Below are 16,141 nucleotides of genomic sequence, written 5' to 3'. Positions count from 1 at the left end.
ACAAGAGTGTCACTCTGTCATTTAGCTGGAGTGCAGTGGTGCAATTTTAGCTCACTGCAACCTCTGCCTCCCAGGTTCAAGCAATTCTCCTGCCTCAGCTTCCCGAGTAGCTGGGATTATAAGCGTCCACCACCACACCTGGCTAATTTTTGTATTTTTAGTAGAGATGGGGTTTCACCACGTTGGCCAGGCTGTACTCAAACTCCCAACCTCAGGTAATCCACCTGCCTCGGCCTCCCAAAGTGCTAGGACTACAGGCAGAGCCTGGCCCGGCCTGCCCTTCTTGATGGCCTGCCCAGTGGATCTCAAACTTGCCAAGCCATCCCCTACCAGCCTATATGCTGATTCCTTACAATACATCTCCCAATACACATCGCCTATTGGTTCTGCCTCTCTGGTGGAACCCTGGCTAATACAAGCGGCCTTTGCAGTACATCTATCCAAGTGTCTGCTTGTATGCTTCCTGTGATGGGAAGCTCACTAACTCTTGAGGCAGTGCAATTCATCTTTGGTCAGCTTCGATTTTAACAGGTTCTGCTTTACAGTGAACTAATCAAGTCTTTCTATGAACTTTACCCCCCTGGTGCTGCTTCAACCCCTTGGACATACTCAGAACCAGGTTGGTCCTTTAACCTCACAATAGCCCAGCAGATATTTGAAGTTGGTACTCATGCTGTCCATGCCCACCCCCCCAAGTGTCCCTCATTTGACCTGCTGCTCCCCTCCTCTGACAGTCCCCCAGTTGTTGATGTCCCTCTTAAAGTTTGCATACACACATGGCCCGAGGGTTCCAGAAGAAAACAGGTCTGTGCTACTATCTGCATTCCACACTGTAGCCTGCAGCAGGGTGAGTGTCTGGTAGCTCTCTCTCTCTCTCTCTCTCTCTGTCATGTGAGGATGTGAGGACACAGTAAGAAGATGGCTATCTATAAACCAGGAAGCCAACTCTCACAGACACTGGATTCACACACACTGGGGCCCGCTAGAGGGTGAATGGTGGGGGGAGGGAGAGGATCAGGAAAAATAACTAATGGGCTTAATACCTGGTGATGAAATTAATCTGTATGACAAACTCCCATGTCACAGGTTTAATTGTATAACAAACCTGCATGTGTATTCCTGAACTTAAAAGTTTTTATTGATTGATTGATTGAGACAGGGTCTCTCTCTGTTGCCCAGGCTGGAGTGAGATGGTGCTTTCTCAGCTCACTACAACCTCTGCCTTCCAGGTTCAAGTGATTCTCCTGCCTCAGCCCCTGACTAGCTAGTATTACAGGCATGTACCACCATGCCCAGCTAATTTTTGTATTTTTAGTAGACAGGTTTCACCAGGTTGGCCAGGATGGTCTCAGACTTTTGACCTCAAGTGATCCTCCCCCCTTGGCCTCCCAAAGTGTTAGGTGGCAAGAGCCACTGCACCTGGCAAAATAAAAGTTTTTAAAAAATGTACATTGTTCAAGCCCCCCAGTCTACAGTAATTTATGATAGCAGCCCAGACTAAGACAGGCTGATGGCATGAGGGAGGAGCCAGTTCCCCACTTTGATGTTTAATCTCTGGGGTGCTGGTTCTCCCATTGATCTAAGGCGCTTTCCAAGCAGATGGGGGTTGGGGGGGAATGGCAACAGCTGAGGACCAGTGGTCTCCTGCTCCCCAGCTTCCTCATGGGGAAAGCCCTTCTCCACTTCTCCCTTCCCTTTTTCCATCCACCCTCTCCACTTCCCTTTCTTCTATCCCACAGTGTGAGCCACAGCACGTGGCTCCACCCAGGCCCTGTAGTTGGCTCCTATGGGGCAAGACACAGCATTGCTCCAGCCTCAGGGAAGAGGCCACAGCTCCTGGACCCTCAGCTCTGACATTTTACCATCAGATTCCCAAGAGCTTTTCCAGCTGTAAACGTTCTTTTTCTTAAAACCATGGTCCACACCTCATGGCTATTTCCAGAAGTCAGGCCTCTAGCTTCCTTAGATCCTTGCTACTCAAAATGTGGACCATGGATCCGATCCACAGTGTCAATGTCACTTGGGGGCTTTTTAGAAATGCAGAATCTCAGGCTCTGCCCCAGACCTGCTGATTCAGAGCCTGCATTTACACCAAATCAATCAGGTTATTCCCTGTACGTTATAGTTTGTGAAATAGAACTCTGCATTGCTGAGCTGGCTTCCTCAGTTACCTCTGTGGACTGCCTCCTCTACACAGATGGGAGGACTGAAGTACATCAGGGAAGCGTCTGTTTCTTCAGTGATCACAGAGGCACCAGAGAAAGAGAAAGAGAGAGAGAAAGAGAGAGAGAGAGAGAGAAGGATAATGATGATGGGAATGATGATGATGATGATGATAGTGATGATGGTGATGGTGATGGTGATGGTGGTGATAATGGTGTTGATGATGGTGATGGTGATGGTGATGATGGTGTTGATGATGGTGATGGTGATGGTGATGATGGTAATGGTGATGGTGATAATGATAGTGATAATGGTGATGGTGATGATGGTGATGAGGGTGATGATGATGATGGTGATGATGATGATGGTGATGGTGTTGATGATGGTGATGGTGATGATGGTGATGGTGATGGTGATAATGATAGTGATAATGGTGATGATGATGATGATGATGGTGATGGTGTTGATGATGGTGATGGTGATGGTGATGATGGTAATGGTGATGGTGATAATGATAGTGATAATGGTCATGGTGATGGTGATGATGATGATGATGGTGATGATGATGATGGTGATGATGATGATGATGGTGATGATGGTGTTGATGGTGATGGTGATGGTGATGGTGATGATGGTGATAATGATAGTGATAATGGTGATGGTGATGATGATGGTGATGGTGTTGATGATGGTGATGGTGATGGTGATGATGGTAATGGTGATGGTGATAACGATAGTGATAATGGTGATGGTGATGATGATGGTGATGGTGATGATGGTAATGGTGATGGTGATAATGATAGTGATAATGGTGATGGTGATGGTGATGATGATGATGATGGTGATGATGATGATGATGGTGATGGTGATGATTATGGTGATGATGATGATGGTGATGGTGATGATGGTGATGATGATGAAGAAGCAGCAGAAACAACAGCAGCAGCAGCAGGAAACAATTTGTCTAAGACCTCTCTAGCACCAAAGCCAGCCTCCTTCCCCACATTCCTGGCAGCCATGTGCCCCCTTCACTAAGGGATCTTTCCTGTGTCACTGGAGGAAGGAGGGGTAGTAAGGAACTTGCTTTTGTGAAGGATGAGGATGGGATGTTAGACCCAGCCAGAGAGGCCACCAGCCCAGGAGAACTGGAGCTGCAGCTTCAGGCAGCAGTTGAGGCTGGCTCTAGCAAATGGGAAAGTGAAAGTGTGACTTGTGGCAGTAGCTAGGGGATACTGGCCCCAGCTGGGAGCCATGTGGGAGCTGCTGTAGCGTGGGCAGTTTCTGGACAATGAGAGAGTGTGGACAGACAGGGAGGCAGTGGCATTAGCTGGATGGTTGACTGCTCTCTGTGCTGCCATGAAAGACATTTGTCATGTGGCTCTCTGAGGACAGAGGCTGGCAGAGGGGTCAGGAAACAGGGCTCTAAGCGAGCTCTGATGAGAGCTGTAAGCGTGATCTCTCAGTCTACACTGTGAACTGAGAGAATTGGAGATAAAATTCTGTTCTGTCTTTGGGCTAAATGCTCTATCCATAGTTCTTAGGGCAACAGACCCTGAAGCTGAGCCCACAACTGAGCACCCTGCATAGACTCTGGTATCCATCTGCCATTCTAGCTGTGTTCACATAGAAGGAATCGCAGAGGATCCATGGGGAAGTGGGGGTTGCATGACTCCATGAAGAAATACTCCCTGCAGACCTGGGTGCAAGTCCTAGAGCTGTCATTTTATATTTGTAGGGTCCTACATAGATTTCTGACCCTCTCTGAGGGTTCTTTTCCTTGACAGTGCAGGATGGCACCGCCTGCCTTCCTGGAGTGGTGTGGGGATGCTGGTGACAGGACATGTGGACAGCACCTGGCCTGTTATAGACACTTGTCTGTTCCTGTGTCCAAGGTGGAGCAGGAGTGGAGGAGGGAGTGCCCGTCCTGGGTCCCCGCTCAGTTTAGCCTGGACCCACTGTGGTCTCAGTTAGAGCTTGGTCTCTCCACTTGCTGCTGGCTGATTGCAGGGAAATCATTTCTACATTTTTTTTTATTACAAAATCAACTCACAGATTCACCGTTTGTGCAGCCAGCTGAAAGCTGTTTATAGTGGTGATTTGCACTACATTCATCTGTGCTTGTTTATGTTTGCTTTGAAAATACTTATTGTGTTTGTCCTGTCCCCACTGTGGCCAGGCGTGTGCGTGCTATTTTTGTCCTGTTCTCACCCCCACTCTCTCTGTGCCTCCAGACCCTAACGGTGATGGTGGAAACGGGACCCGCAGACAGGAGCACTGGCAGAATCAGAAAGATCTCCGGCCAAACACACTTTGTAGGTTCTCCTACCACCGTGTACCTCTCTCCCTCGCTAGCTTTCTTTTTTTTTTTTGAGAGCGTCTTGCTCTGTTGCCCAGGCTGGAGTGCAGTGGCGCTATCTCAGCTCACTGCAACCTCCACCTCCCAGATTCAAGTGATTCTCCTGCCTCAGCCACCTGAGTAGCTGGGATCACAGATGTGTGCCACCATGCCCAGTTAATTTTTGTATTTTTAGTAGAGACAGGGTTTCACCATGTTAGCCAGGCTGGTCAAACTCCTGACCTCAGGCGATCTGCCCACCTTGGCCTCCCAAAGTGCTGGGATTACAGGTGTGAGCCACTGTGCCCGACCCCTGGCTAGCTTTCTGCAGGGTCTGCCTGCTCAGAGTAGGGGTAGGAGCCTGAACAGTTAGGGAGACTCCAGGCATGGCTTAGGAGGTGGAAATGAGGGGTGGATAGTGGAATTGGGAAGATAAGGGGAAGGGATGTGGCAGTCTTCTGGCCCCCAACCCCACTGTCCCCACCTGTTAGGAAGCAGTGGAGGTAGCCGTAGTCATGGTAACCCTTGGGAGACAAAGCAGTTCTTTGGTAGGTCAAGTAGTAATACACAAACAATAGTATTAATAACAATAATAATGGTAGATTATTAAGTGCCTTCTCCGTACCAGGCACTTTCTTTTCATGATCCCATTTAATCCTGGCAGGCAGATATTATCACCCTCATTTTGTAAATGACAAAACAAGCTCAGAGAGATTAGATAACATGTCCAAGGACATACAGCTGGTGGGGGTAGGGGAGTGGGGGTAGGGTGGATTGAGATTAACCCAGGCACTCTGGTTTCCAAGTCAGTGCCTATGCTCCTCCACTGGTCTGCAAAAATTGGGGCTGGAAGCAGAAGGGCTAGCCTGTGGGCAGGAAGGAAATGCTGACTGAGGTGGGTGCTGGGACTTTTCTAGGCTGAGCTGCCCTCCTTTTACCATGGAAAGTCGAAAGAGGTCTTGAACAGTGGAGTGATGAGCTGCCAGAGGCCTGAGTGCTGGGAGAGAGGGCAGGGCATGGGGGAACAGACTGGAGGATGGAGAGTGTGGGCACTTCCAGTGTGGGCACCGGAAGGCCTGGCTTCTAATCAGGGTCATACTCTCAACTCCCTGTGTGAGTGTGGACAAGCCGCTCACCTCTCTGGGTGTTTGGAAGATTGTCTCCTCTCACTCTTATTTTAGGACTTCTGGGATTTTGGAGGTGGCAAGTCACATCTGTACCTTCCTTCTTGAAAACATGTAAAAAGTATAGATTTCCTCATGAATCACCTGATTGAATTAACAGTCTAAGGGTTTTCAGGCCACGTGGAGGGTGATGGGAGGCAGTGCTCAGCTGAGCACAGGCTGGAAGCTGGGGAAAGAGCCGAACAGAAGGTTTCTGCCCCAGCTCCATCAGTGAATCAATTACCTGGTCTCTTTCCTGTTGCCTTAGAGCCAAAAGGATTCCCAGGACATGCAGTGGGAGAATGGGCACCTGTGAGCCTGTGGCAGGTGCCCATGGCAGGTTCTGGGCACAGCTGTGACAAGTCATCTGGTTTGATCAGGGGCCAGCGTGCAGGGAGCAGCAGGCCTGATTGGAGTGTGCTGGAACAAGAGGCTCCCTGCTTCCGGGGAGGACTTTGCCAGGGTAAAGGCGAGCCTTGGCTTCTAGGTGCCCTAGGCTAGAGTGCGGTGGTGCGATCTCTGCTCACTGCAGCCTCTACCTCCTGGCTTCAAGTGATTCTCATGCCTTAGCCTCCTGAGTAGCTGGGACTATAGGCATGAACCACCATGACCGGCTAATTTTTGTATTTTCAGTAGAGACTCGGTTTTGCCATGTTGGCCAGGCTGGTCTTGACCTCCTGGCCTCAAGTGATCTGTCTACTTCTGCCTCCCAAAGTGCTGGGATTACAGGTGTGAGCCACCACACCCGGTGTGGAATGGGCTCTTAAAATGGTGAAAGAATTGGTGAAAAATCCAGGGCATGAGAGTCAGAGAGGTCCAATCAAATCTGGGCAAGTGCCGTGATTCCAAGGCGTGCAGTGTAGACTGCAGGGACAGCGTCCAGTCCTGCCTTTTACTCCCTCAGCTCCTGTTGACCCCCAGGAAAACAATGCCATTTTCATGGGCTTCGCTAAGTGGTAGTGAGCACCTGGGCGCCTGGCCAAGGCAGGGAAGGGGGCTAGGGAGAGGAGAGGGAACGGGGAAAGATGAAGGCAACTGCTCTGGAGGCATCTCAATGGGCTTTGGGGGAAGGTGGGTTTCATCTCAGAATCCAAGCACGTCAGGGCTGGGGAGGAGCTCTTGAGATCATTTCGGCCAACCCTCCTTGTCTGGAGGTGAGTCTGAGACCCAGGAGGGGGAAGGGACTTGCCCAAGGTCATATAGCACAGTAGTGATGGAGCTGAGCCAGAATCATAGGGTATTGGGGATGTGTGAGGTGTTACTCCTGTCTGGACAGTTTCGAATAGCACCACCAAGGGCCTGGCTAGAGATTCCTTTCCTGGACATCGTTTGTGCGCGTCCTCTCTCTCCCTCTCTCTCTCTCTCTCTCTCTCTCTCTCTCTCCCCCCTCTGTCTCTTTCTCTCTGTTTGTGTGTGTGTGCCCACCTGGCGTGCCCTGTGAGTGCCTGTGTGTACCTGTGTGCATGTGTGCCTATGACTGTGTTGTGGATAGTCTGGGTGTACCTGTGGCCTCCTACATGGCGATCCGCCCTGGCTCTGAGGCCGTAGGTGAGTCATCTACCCTCAGAGCCTTAGATTCCTCAGCTAAAAAATGGGGGTAATAATGCCCATCTAGAGATGTTGGTGAGAGAATTAAATGAGGGGGTACAAATGAAGCGTCTAGTATAGAGCCTGCCAAAGAGTAAATAATAAATGGTTGCCATTGTTATTGTTGTTGCTGCTGCTGTTGTTAATAAAAATAATACATAAATATCCTGAACAAGTTAGGTGTGGGGGACTGGGGGTCAGGTTTTTGCTACCGTCTGTGTGAATTCTGTCACTTCTCTGGCTCCTTATCTGTAAGAGCAGGGGCTGGTACCAGCTGATCTCTGAAGCCCTTCCTGCTCTGACAGCCTCTGAGCTGTGAATAGATGGGGCTGGGGCCCTGGAGGAGTTTAATGACTCAACAGCTAAAGAGGTTAAGGCTTCCCAAGAAATCACTTTCAATTAGTGTTGGGTGAACTTAGGCCACCAGCGAAGGAAGAGTTTCCTGGCTGGGAGACCAGGGAGAGGGAGCTAGAGGAATACTTCCGGCCAGTGGAGACTGTGACTAACCAGGTGAATGACTAAGTCAGGCCTTGCCGACCTCCAGCCTATCAGGGCTGCCCATGAGTGCCCTATGAGCTGGCATCACTGAGCACGGCTTGGCTGTGTCAGGCCTGGCTGGGTCTGAGCTTCACAGCATATGGAGGGAAAGGAAGCAGCCAAGAGACCAGCAGGGAAAGAGCACTGGGCTTGGAGTCAGAAGACCCAGCTTCCCACTCTGACTCTGCTGTTCACCAGCTGGGTGACTCTGGGGGAGCTGCTTCCCCTCCCTGAGCCTTCACGCCTTCATCCATGCAGCAGAGCCAATAATACCTGCCCAGCAACTTCACCAGGTGGTGAAGACTGAGAATCATGACATGAGATGCAAGTGCATTGTGATCACTAAGGTACAAAATGATGGGAGGTGCTGTCATTATTCCATCCTGATGGGACGTCTGGCATCTCAGAAGGAGACGCATTCATGTTTTCAGAGGAGTCAGGTGAGCACAGGCTGTTATCCTTGGGTTTGGGGCTAGAATCAGCCTAACCTAGGGCCCCTTCCACTCATCTGATCACAGTCCAGTTACGTTTTTCTTAAAGGAGAGCCCCTGTGGACAACTTCCAGCAAGGTTGCATAGCAGCAGTGGAAGGCAACATAAAGCCAGGATGGCTGGGTGGGGCAGGGAAGGAGCAGTGCTAGGCTGCGGCCCCCACAGAACCAGGGTGGTGGTCTGATGTTGTCTTTCCTCTTGCCAGCACATTATAAATAAATAATCACTGGAACCGCACTTTGTCTGCCTCTCCCCCCATAGCTTTTAGCATCTCTCTTTGTGAGGACTGCAAGGACTTTGGGAAACAGCAGGGATGAAGGGAAGGACGCTGCCCTTTCATTTCTGCACACGTTAAACCCATCAATAGCATTCTGCGTGTGCTCACAGCCTCTGGGTACAATGCTGGCACTTGGAGCACAAAGATAGGAACTGCAGGGTCCTGCGCATGTGGTGGTTAAGTACAGTGTGACCAAAGAGACAAAACACTTCCCCTATAATGTAAATAACCACTCAGAAGGGCCCACAGTGTGTCACCAGATCATCCTGACAGTGAGACCTGCAATTGTGCAGAGCAGTGGCCTGGGAGGCTTTGAGGAGGAGGTGGAATTTGAGCTGGACCTGGAAGTTTACCATGGACAAGATACACGGAAGGTGGAACCGGGCGCAGTGGCTCTCACCTGTAATCCCTGCACTTTGGGAGGCCATGGTGAGATCACTTGAGCCCAGGGATTTGAGGTTGTACTGAACTGTGATTACACCACTGCACTCCAGCCTGGGTGAGACAGAGTAAGACCCTGTCTCTCAAAGAAAGAAAGAAGAAAAGAAAGGAAAAGAAAAGAAAAAGGACAGAGAAAAAAGCATGACAGACAGGTATACTTATGATACTCTCAGAGGACAGGTTGGCAGCTGTTAAGAGGGATCACGTAAGAAGTGAGAAGTGAAGTCAGACATGGAGGTTGGAGCCAGATATGGAGATCCTCAAAATTTGAGAGGAGCATAGACCAGATTCCAGGGGCAGTGGAGAGCCCTGAGGGCTTCCAAGAAGGGAATTGGTTTGGTGACAGCTGAGATTTTCTTTCTGGCAACATTGTCCAGGGGAGCATGGCTTGTTGCGCGGTAGGCAGGGAGGTCAGTTGGGAAGTTACTGTGGAGCTGGGGACCATGGGCCTGAGAAGGAAAGGGGACACACATGCGAAGGCTTGATGTGTGGAAAAGAAGGATAGGGAGGGTCCGAGGATGCTCAGTCTGATTTGTCTGATTCTTCAGACAGCTAAACAGCTACTGAAACCCTAGCAAGCGGTAGCGGGGTGTGAGAGTGGAGGAGACTGCAGACCAAACCTGGGCTGGTCGTTTTCAGGAAGCGGGCTCCTCTTTGGGCAGGCCTAAGTCTGATCATCCTACGCTAAACTCACAGGGTCAGCAGGACCCAGAGGTGCCCCAGCTGGGCCACATCCACTCCCAGGGTCCTTTCCTCCCTCTTCCAAGAGAAGAATCCAGAAACGACACAGCATAGCTCCCCATGGTCCCCAGGGAGCAATAGGTTCTTGGAACAGTGTCCTGCAGTGGACAGTGTCCAGTCCTGCCTTTTACTCCCTCAGCTCCTGTTGACCCCCAGGAAAACAATGCCGTCTTCATGGGTTTCGCTAAGTGGCAGTGAGCACCTGGGCGCCTGGCCAAGGCAGGGAAGGGGGCTAGGAAGAGGAGAGGGAACGGGAAAGATGGAGGAAACTGCTCTGGAGGCATCTCAATGGGCTTTGGGGGAAGGTGGGTTTCATCTCAGAATCCAAGCACGTCAGGGCTGGGGAGGAGCTCTTGAGATCATTTCGGCCAACCCTCCTTGTCTGGAGGTGAGCCTGAGACCCAGGAGGGGGAAGGGACTTGCCCAAGGTCATATAGCACAGTAGTGATGGAGCTGAGCCAGAATCATAGGGTATTGGGGATGTGTGAGGTGTTACTCCTGTCTGGACAGTTTCGAATAGCACCACCAAGGGCCTGGCTAGAGATTCCTTTCCTGGACATCGTTTGTGTGCGTCCTCTCTCTCTCTCTCTCTCTCTCTCTCTCTCTCTCTCTCTCTCCCCCCTCTGTCTCTTTCTCTCTGTTTGTGTGTGTGTGCCCACCTGGCGTGCCCTGTGAGTGCCTGTGTGTACCTGTGTGCATGTGTGCCTATGACTGTGTTGTGGATAGTCTGGGTGTACCTGTGGCCTCCTACATGGTGATCCGCCCTGGCTTGGAGAGGAGAACTGGGGTCATGCCTGTGAGGTGATTGTTTTGCTGGGACAGAAGAGAAGAAGGCTGACAAGGCCGGATCTGGCTTCCCGCACCAGTTCCGCCGCCCTGAGAAAATCACAGGCACTGACTGGTGGCGAGCAAACTCCTGGAGCTGGAACACGCAGACACATGCACACTCGTAGCCGCCGTTATAGGGTGGCCCCGGGTGCCCCGAAGTGCCGCATTCCGGCATCCTCATGCCTCCCCGGAGTCCAGCAGGTGTAGACCCGCTAGGCTGTGGAAGCTGATCCGCAGGGAAACGGAGCAGTGGCGCGCTCCCGCCGCTCACACTCAGCGCCCTGCTCCAGGGCCTGGCCCGGCCACACCCCTCCCGCCCGAGCCTCCGCCGCCGTCCCTGCCCCTCTCACACACTCCGGAGTCCCTGGGGGGCCTCCGCAACCTGGCAGGGCCAAGTTAGGGCTGGTCCGGCCGGATAGTCAGGTCCGGAGCCAGGAATCGACGCCTCCCCGAGTCCCGTCTCCGCGGAGCAGACGCGCCAGGCTGAACTCGGGTTTCTGCGAGCGCGGGGTTCGGCGCCCAGTCCCGCACGGGGGAACCCCCGCCCCCAGCCCCAGCCCCAGCCCTCCCGGGACGACCCTGGGAGCCCCGCGCCCAGCCCCGGGTTCCCGCCCCCCGCACCGCGCCCGGCGAGCGGTTACCGATGGTGGTGATGACGGTGATGGCGAAGTAGAAGGAGCCGGCGAAGCGCCACTGCACGCCGGCCTTGTGCGGCTTGAGGCGCAGCACGACGCGCTCCAGCTCCTCGTAGCCGCCCTGGCTGAGGTTGTAGCGCTCTCGCAGCTCCTGCTGCCGCAGCTCCAGCCGCTGCCGCTCGATCAGCTCTGGCTCCGACTCCAGCGCGTCGAAGACCGCGGCGCCCACCAGCAGGTAGGTGAAGGTGCACACGATGAGCGCCAGCGTGCGCACGTTCTGCCGCTTCATCGTCCCGCCCGGGCCGCCGCCGGCCCCCCGGCGCCCCCGGCCCCGGCCGCCGCTGCTGCTGCCCCAGAGGCGGCCTGGGGCATGGCTGCGCTCGCAGCTCTCCGCGCCGGGCACCCGCTCCGCGCCCGGGGCCGCAGCCGCCACTGCCGCCGCCGCGGAGCTGTCCCTTCAGCACCACCCACCAACCTCCTCCGCCCGGCCCCGCGCCCGCCCCCCGCCCCCCGCCCGCAGGCCTCCTCCTCCCGCCAGCCCTCCCGCCCAGCCAAATAAGGACTGGGAGACGCGCCGAGGAGGGAGGAGGGGGGCTGGCGGAGGGGACGGGAGGGGCGGCCGCGGGAAGCCCGGGCAGGACAGAGAGAGAGAGAGAGAGAGAGAGAGAGAGAGAGAGAGAGAGAGAAAGAGATAGAGAGAGAGAGAGAGAGAGCCCAAGAGACAGAAAACTAGACAGCGAAACGCTGATAACTACGGAGGACGGGAGAAAGGCAGTGTAGGACTGAGGGAGGGGGCTGTGTGACAGAGGAGGAGATAAAATCAGAGGTGCACTCAGACAGAAAAAGAAGAGAGGCGGGCAGAAAAATACAGAGCAAAAGATGGAAACAGAGAGAGCAACAGACCGAGACAGAGAGGCCTGGATTGCTGAAGATAAACTAATGACACAGAAACAGAAAGGCAAGGAAGGCAGAGCGATCCCCTCCGCACCCACCCACCACCCTCATCACAGCATATTGCAGCCTGGAGGCACCTGGGGCCTCGCTGTCCTGCCCTTATCCTACGGATGAGGAAACGGAGGCCCAGAGAGGTCAAGTGACACGCATGGGCACGCAGTGTGAGTTCGTGACAGCACTGGGACTCAGCCAAGCGTTCCTTCCTCCCAGGCCACACTCCTTCCTCCCTTGGGCCAGGCTCTGGCTTGGAAGCAGGCAGGGCCCAGCTGTGGACCTGGGCACACATGAGCTGACACCCAAGGGAAAGCCCTGTCCTCAGGCAATGTGGGCCTCGCCAGGTCAGCACAGCTCTTGGAACTGGCTGAGAAGGCACAGGTTGGGAGTCTAGGCCTCCTGCTTTGCTCCCAGGGGCTTCCAGGCTGTCCTGACTCCCATAGCTCCTGTCCTGTACCCGTGCACCAGGCTGGGCTTAGGTTGGGCTGTCAGAGATAGCACCTGCCACCACCTTGAAGCTGCTGGAACTAGGCAGGTGGGGCCCACAGCAGGAGGCTCACTGGCAGAGTGGGGGGGAACCAGGGCAGGAGGGGGTTCCCCATGCCTCAGTTGCTTCATTTGTCAACATGGTGGCTATCGTGTGAGGTGAGAAGAGCAGCAGAAACTCAGACATCACTGCTCCTCTCAGAGCCTCGTTTCCTTATCTCTTCAACGAGGTGTCGTAGCAGATGATCCCACAGGCCTTGCCCAGCTCCAAACAACTGCAGACTTGGATGGGCTGAGTGAGCAGAATGATTGGAATGCAAATCTCAGTGCCAAGGAGGGTTAAAAAGTCCTTCACAGGACCCTGGCATGGGCCACGCACAGAGACGTGGAAGAGACACCAAGGCCCCTGTCTGCGAGCAGACTCAGGAGGCAGTCAGCCGGAAGCCGGAGCACTATCTGCCCACAGGTTGGGCTGACCCGTCACTGCTGGACACTACCCTCCTTCTTTAATGACACCCCAGAAGTGCTGCCAACTCATTCCTTCCTTCAACAAGTATTTATTAAGCATCTGCTGTGTGTCAGGCAGTCATCATTTCTAGTCCTTGCCTCAACCCTGAAAGGTAGATATGGTCATGCCTATTTTATAGATGGGGAAACTGAGGCTAAAGGCAAGGTAGAGAATCACTGCATTTCACTCAGCTGGGAAGAGGCTTCAGTCTGTCTGCATCCATCTTAAGCCCATGCTCTTTGCCATGACTCTTTGAGTCTCTAATTTTTCAATTTGTAAAGCAGAATGGATAATAATATTAGCTCTACCCACCCCTTTAACCATTTGTTTTGAGAGATCAAAGAAGAACACATGTGTGCAAATCAGATGATATCAAGCTCTCTAATGACTTCTGGTTTCTGAACCACAGCCTGATGGGAGGGTCCTACATTTACAGCACCATGTTCCCCCTCTCCCTTCAAAGGAAGATCTTTGTTTCTTTGCAGGCACAAACCTTCTGGTCTTGCCCTTTGACCAGGAACTCAGCCTATTGCAAGCTTTTTCCCTTTGCATCTTCTGGCTCCCCGGAGAGAAAGTGCTGCCTTTCCCGGCTTCTCAGAGGTGAAAGTACAAGTTAGGTTCTGTGCCTTTCTGACATATTGGCTCCTGGAAACAATTATCCCAGAAGCCAATTCCCCTAAAGCTTGCCTAGATGAGCAAGTGGCTTGCTAGACCAGGCTTTCAAGGTGAAAAGGCTGTGTCCAGGTTCTGCTTGCTTGTAACTGCCGGGCCAGACAGCTGTACTGATGAAAGGTGATATTATGAGCGAAAGAGCTTTGGAAACAGGAAAAAGCTGTCTTTAGGGGCAGGGCATGTATTATTAATCATGATGAAGCTTTTTCTCACAGCACTTCAATACTGAAAGGACCTTTAGAGATCATCTGGCCCAGCCTTCTTGTGTTATATATGAGGAAACTGAGGCTTAGAGAGTAGGAAGGGTGTTGTCCAAGGTCACACAGTGAGTGAGGGGGGACCAGGACTCATGTCTCAAGGCTAGCACTTTCTTGTTGCACCCATTATGTATGGGACCAGGGCACCCATCAGTGTGGAGGCCCTGAAGCCCAGAGGCCAGCCTGGGTCTCCTTCTTCCTGCCCCTCCTCTCTCCGTTCTCTTGGGGAGAGGGTTCTGCGGTAGAAGCCATGCTGGTACCAGTCTAGGTTTCTGAGTAACCCCTGGGACTTGTAGGCAACCTGGGTCAGATTGTGTCAAAGACCTATCAGCTTATACCATTTCCTCCCATCCTGGGCTCCTCAGACCTGCCTGCACCTGCCCAGTCTCTGTAACCTGTCTCTGCCACATGTTTGCTATGGCATTGGGGGCCAATTGCTCCTTCTCCCTGGGGCTTGCTATGCACGTCCATCAGTGGAAGGGTTTGGACCAGGAAATGTCTACACTCCATTTATAGCATCCCATGAGCATCCCGGACTCTGTTTTTCTAGTTCTCACAACAATCAGACAAAAAGAGGAGAGAGCACCACTTTTAAGATTCTAGTTTGTTAGGTAGGATACATTGAACATAATGTATCATCAGTTACTATATTTTATTATATACTAATATCATCCACAATTGTTTTCCAGCTTTATCTTCCACTCCATTCCTCTCTAAGTTCTAAACACGTCCACGTACTTCCATGCTTCACATGGCTCATGTGGCTCCCGTAGCCTGGGATGCTGGTGCCCTTTGCCTTTCTCGTCTCTCTGTTGAACTCTTATTTCAACAGAGTTGGGCTCCAAGACCCAGCTCAAAGACCACTCCCTCCATGAAGCATTTCCCGGTTGTCTCTGATCCGAACCACTGGCTCCTTTTGTGCTCACATTACCCTAAGCATCAACTCAGCAGGTGTTCCTCCTGCCCGGAAGATTAGCGGCTCTTTCATATCTGTCTTCCCCGCTGGCTCATTATCTTCTCCAGGGTGGAAGAAACCCTTCTCACTCACGCTACTCTCCCCTCAGCGCTTTGCACCTTAGAGCTGTCCCACATGTTTCCTTGGGTGACTCACTCAAATGAAGGCTTTAAAGAACTCTATACCTGAGTTAGAGACCATCAGTGTCAGAGGGAGAGGGGCACAGATGGCTGAGTCTGCAGGCAGAAAAACCCTGGCAATCTGCTTCTGTGGCTCTCTGAAGAGAGATATTCTAAAGCTGGAACAAGCCCTGTCTAGGTTAGGAGAGGAGGATAAAGACAGATGTGAGTGTTCCGAGGCCCAAGGAAGCATGTTGTGTAGTGGAGAAAGCACTGATCTAGAAGTCCAGAGGCTGGAGATTGGTCCCAGTTCTGCCATCCGTTCCCACCAACTAGATGGGTGGACTCAGGAAACTCACATGGCCGCTATGTGTCTCAGTTTCCTTTTCTACAAGACAAAAGCATTGGCTGTATTGAAAGATCCTTTCCTGCTCTGACATTCTGGGATATTAATGAGAGCCCTGGCCATTTGACCAGCAGTGCTCATTGTATAATGGCCAAGAATGTGGCCTGGAGGATGAGAGGCCCGAAGACCTCTCTATCCATTGCTTTCCAGCCCCATGTATGGGCAATTTGGCTGGAGGATGGGGGCAGGATCAATGAGGTAGGACCCTGAGTCAGACAAACCGAAGTTCAGAGCCTGACTCCATCAGTTTCTAGACCAGATCCTCACATGAATTTCAAGTTCGTTCTGTTTAGACAAGACCATAAGCTCCTGTAGGGCAGGGGTAGGGCCTTACTCATGTCTGTAACCCACAGCTTCCTTACACAGAGAAGGTGTTCTGTAAATACCTCTCTATTTGGTCCCGTTGGCCTGGTGGGCTCAGGTGGGTTGGTAGGGCCTGGAGCCCATGGTTCATGTAGGAAGCAGGGTCCAGAGCCATCTCGACATAACCCAGGGACAGGCCTGAGAAGGGGGAGAGAAGCCCAGAAGCTGCTGCAGAAAGACAGGGAGGACATTGCTGACACTGACCCCTGCACCAGGGATCACAGTCCCT

General features: G+C 52.6%; 1 protein-coding gene across 1 annotated transcript in view; it reads right to left on the bottom strand.

Moving 5' to 3' along the window:
• KCNK3 (potassium two pore domain channel subfamily K member 3) overlaps nucleotides 1-11,635 on the bottom strand; it is a 41,970-nt gene extending 30,335 nt beyond the window's left edge. Inside the window, exon 1 of the mRNA XM_017545547.2 lies at nucleotides 11,205-11,635. Coding sequence (XP_017401036.1) covers nucleotides 11,205-11,487 — 283 coding nt within the window. The 5' untranslated portion in view covers nucleotides 11,488-11,635. The remainder of the gene's footprint in view (nucleotides 1-11,204) is intronic.
• Nucleotides 11,636-16,141: the final 4,506 nt, after the last annotated feature.

Source organism: Cebus imitator, unplaced genomic scaffold (assembly GCF_001604975.1).
Source record: "Cebus imitator isolate Cc_AM_T3 unplaced genomic scaffold, Cebus_imitator-1.0 Scaffold180, whole genome shotgun sequence".
Classification (NCBI taxonomy): Eukaryota; Metazoa; Chordata; class Mammalia; order Primates; family Cebidae; genus Cebus; species Cebus imitator.
The sequence above is the reverse complement of the archived record's forward strand: the minus strand, read 5'-3'. Positions and strand labels throughout refer to the sequence as shown.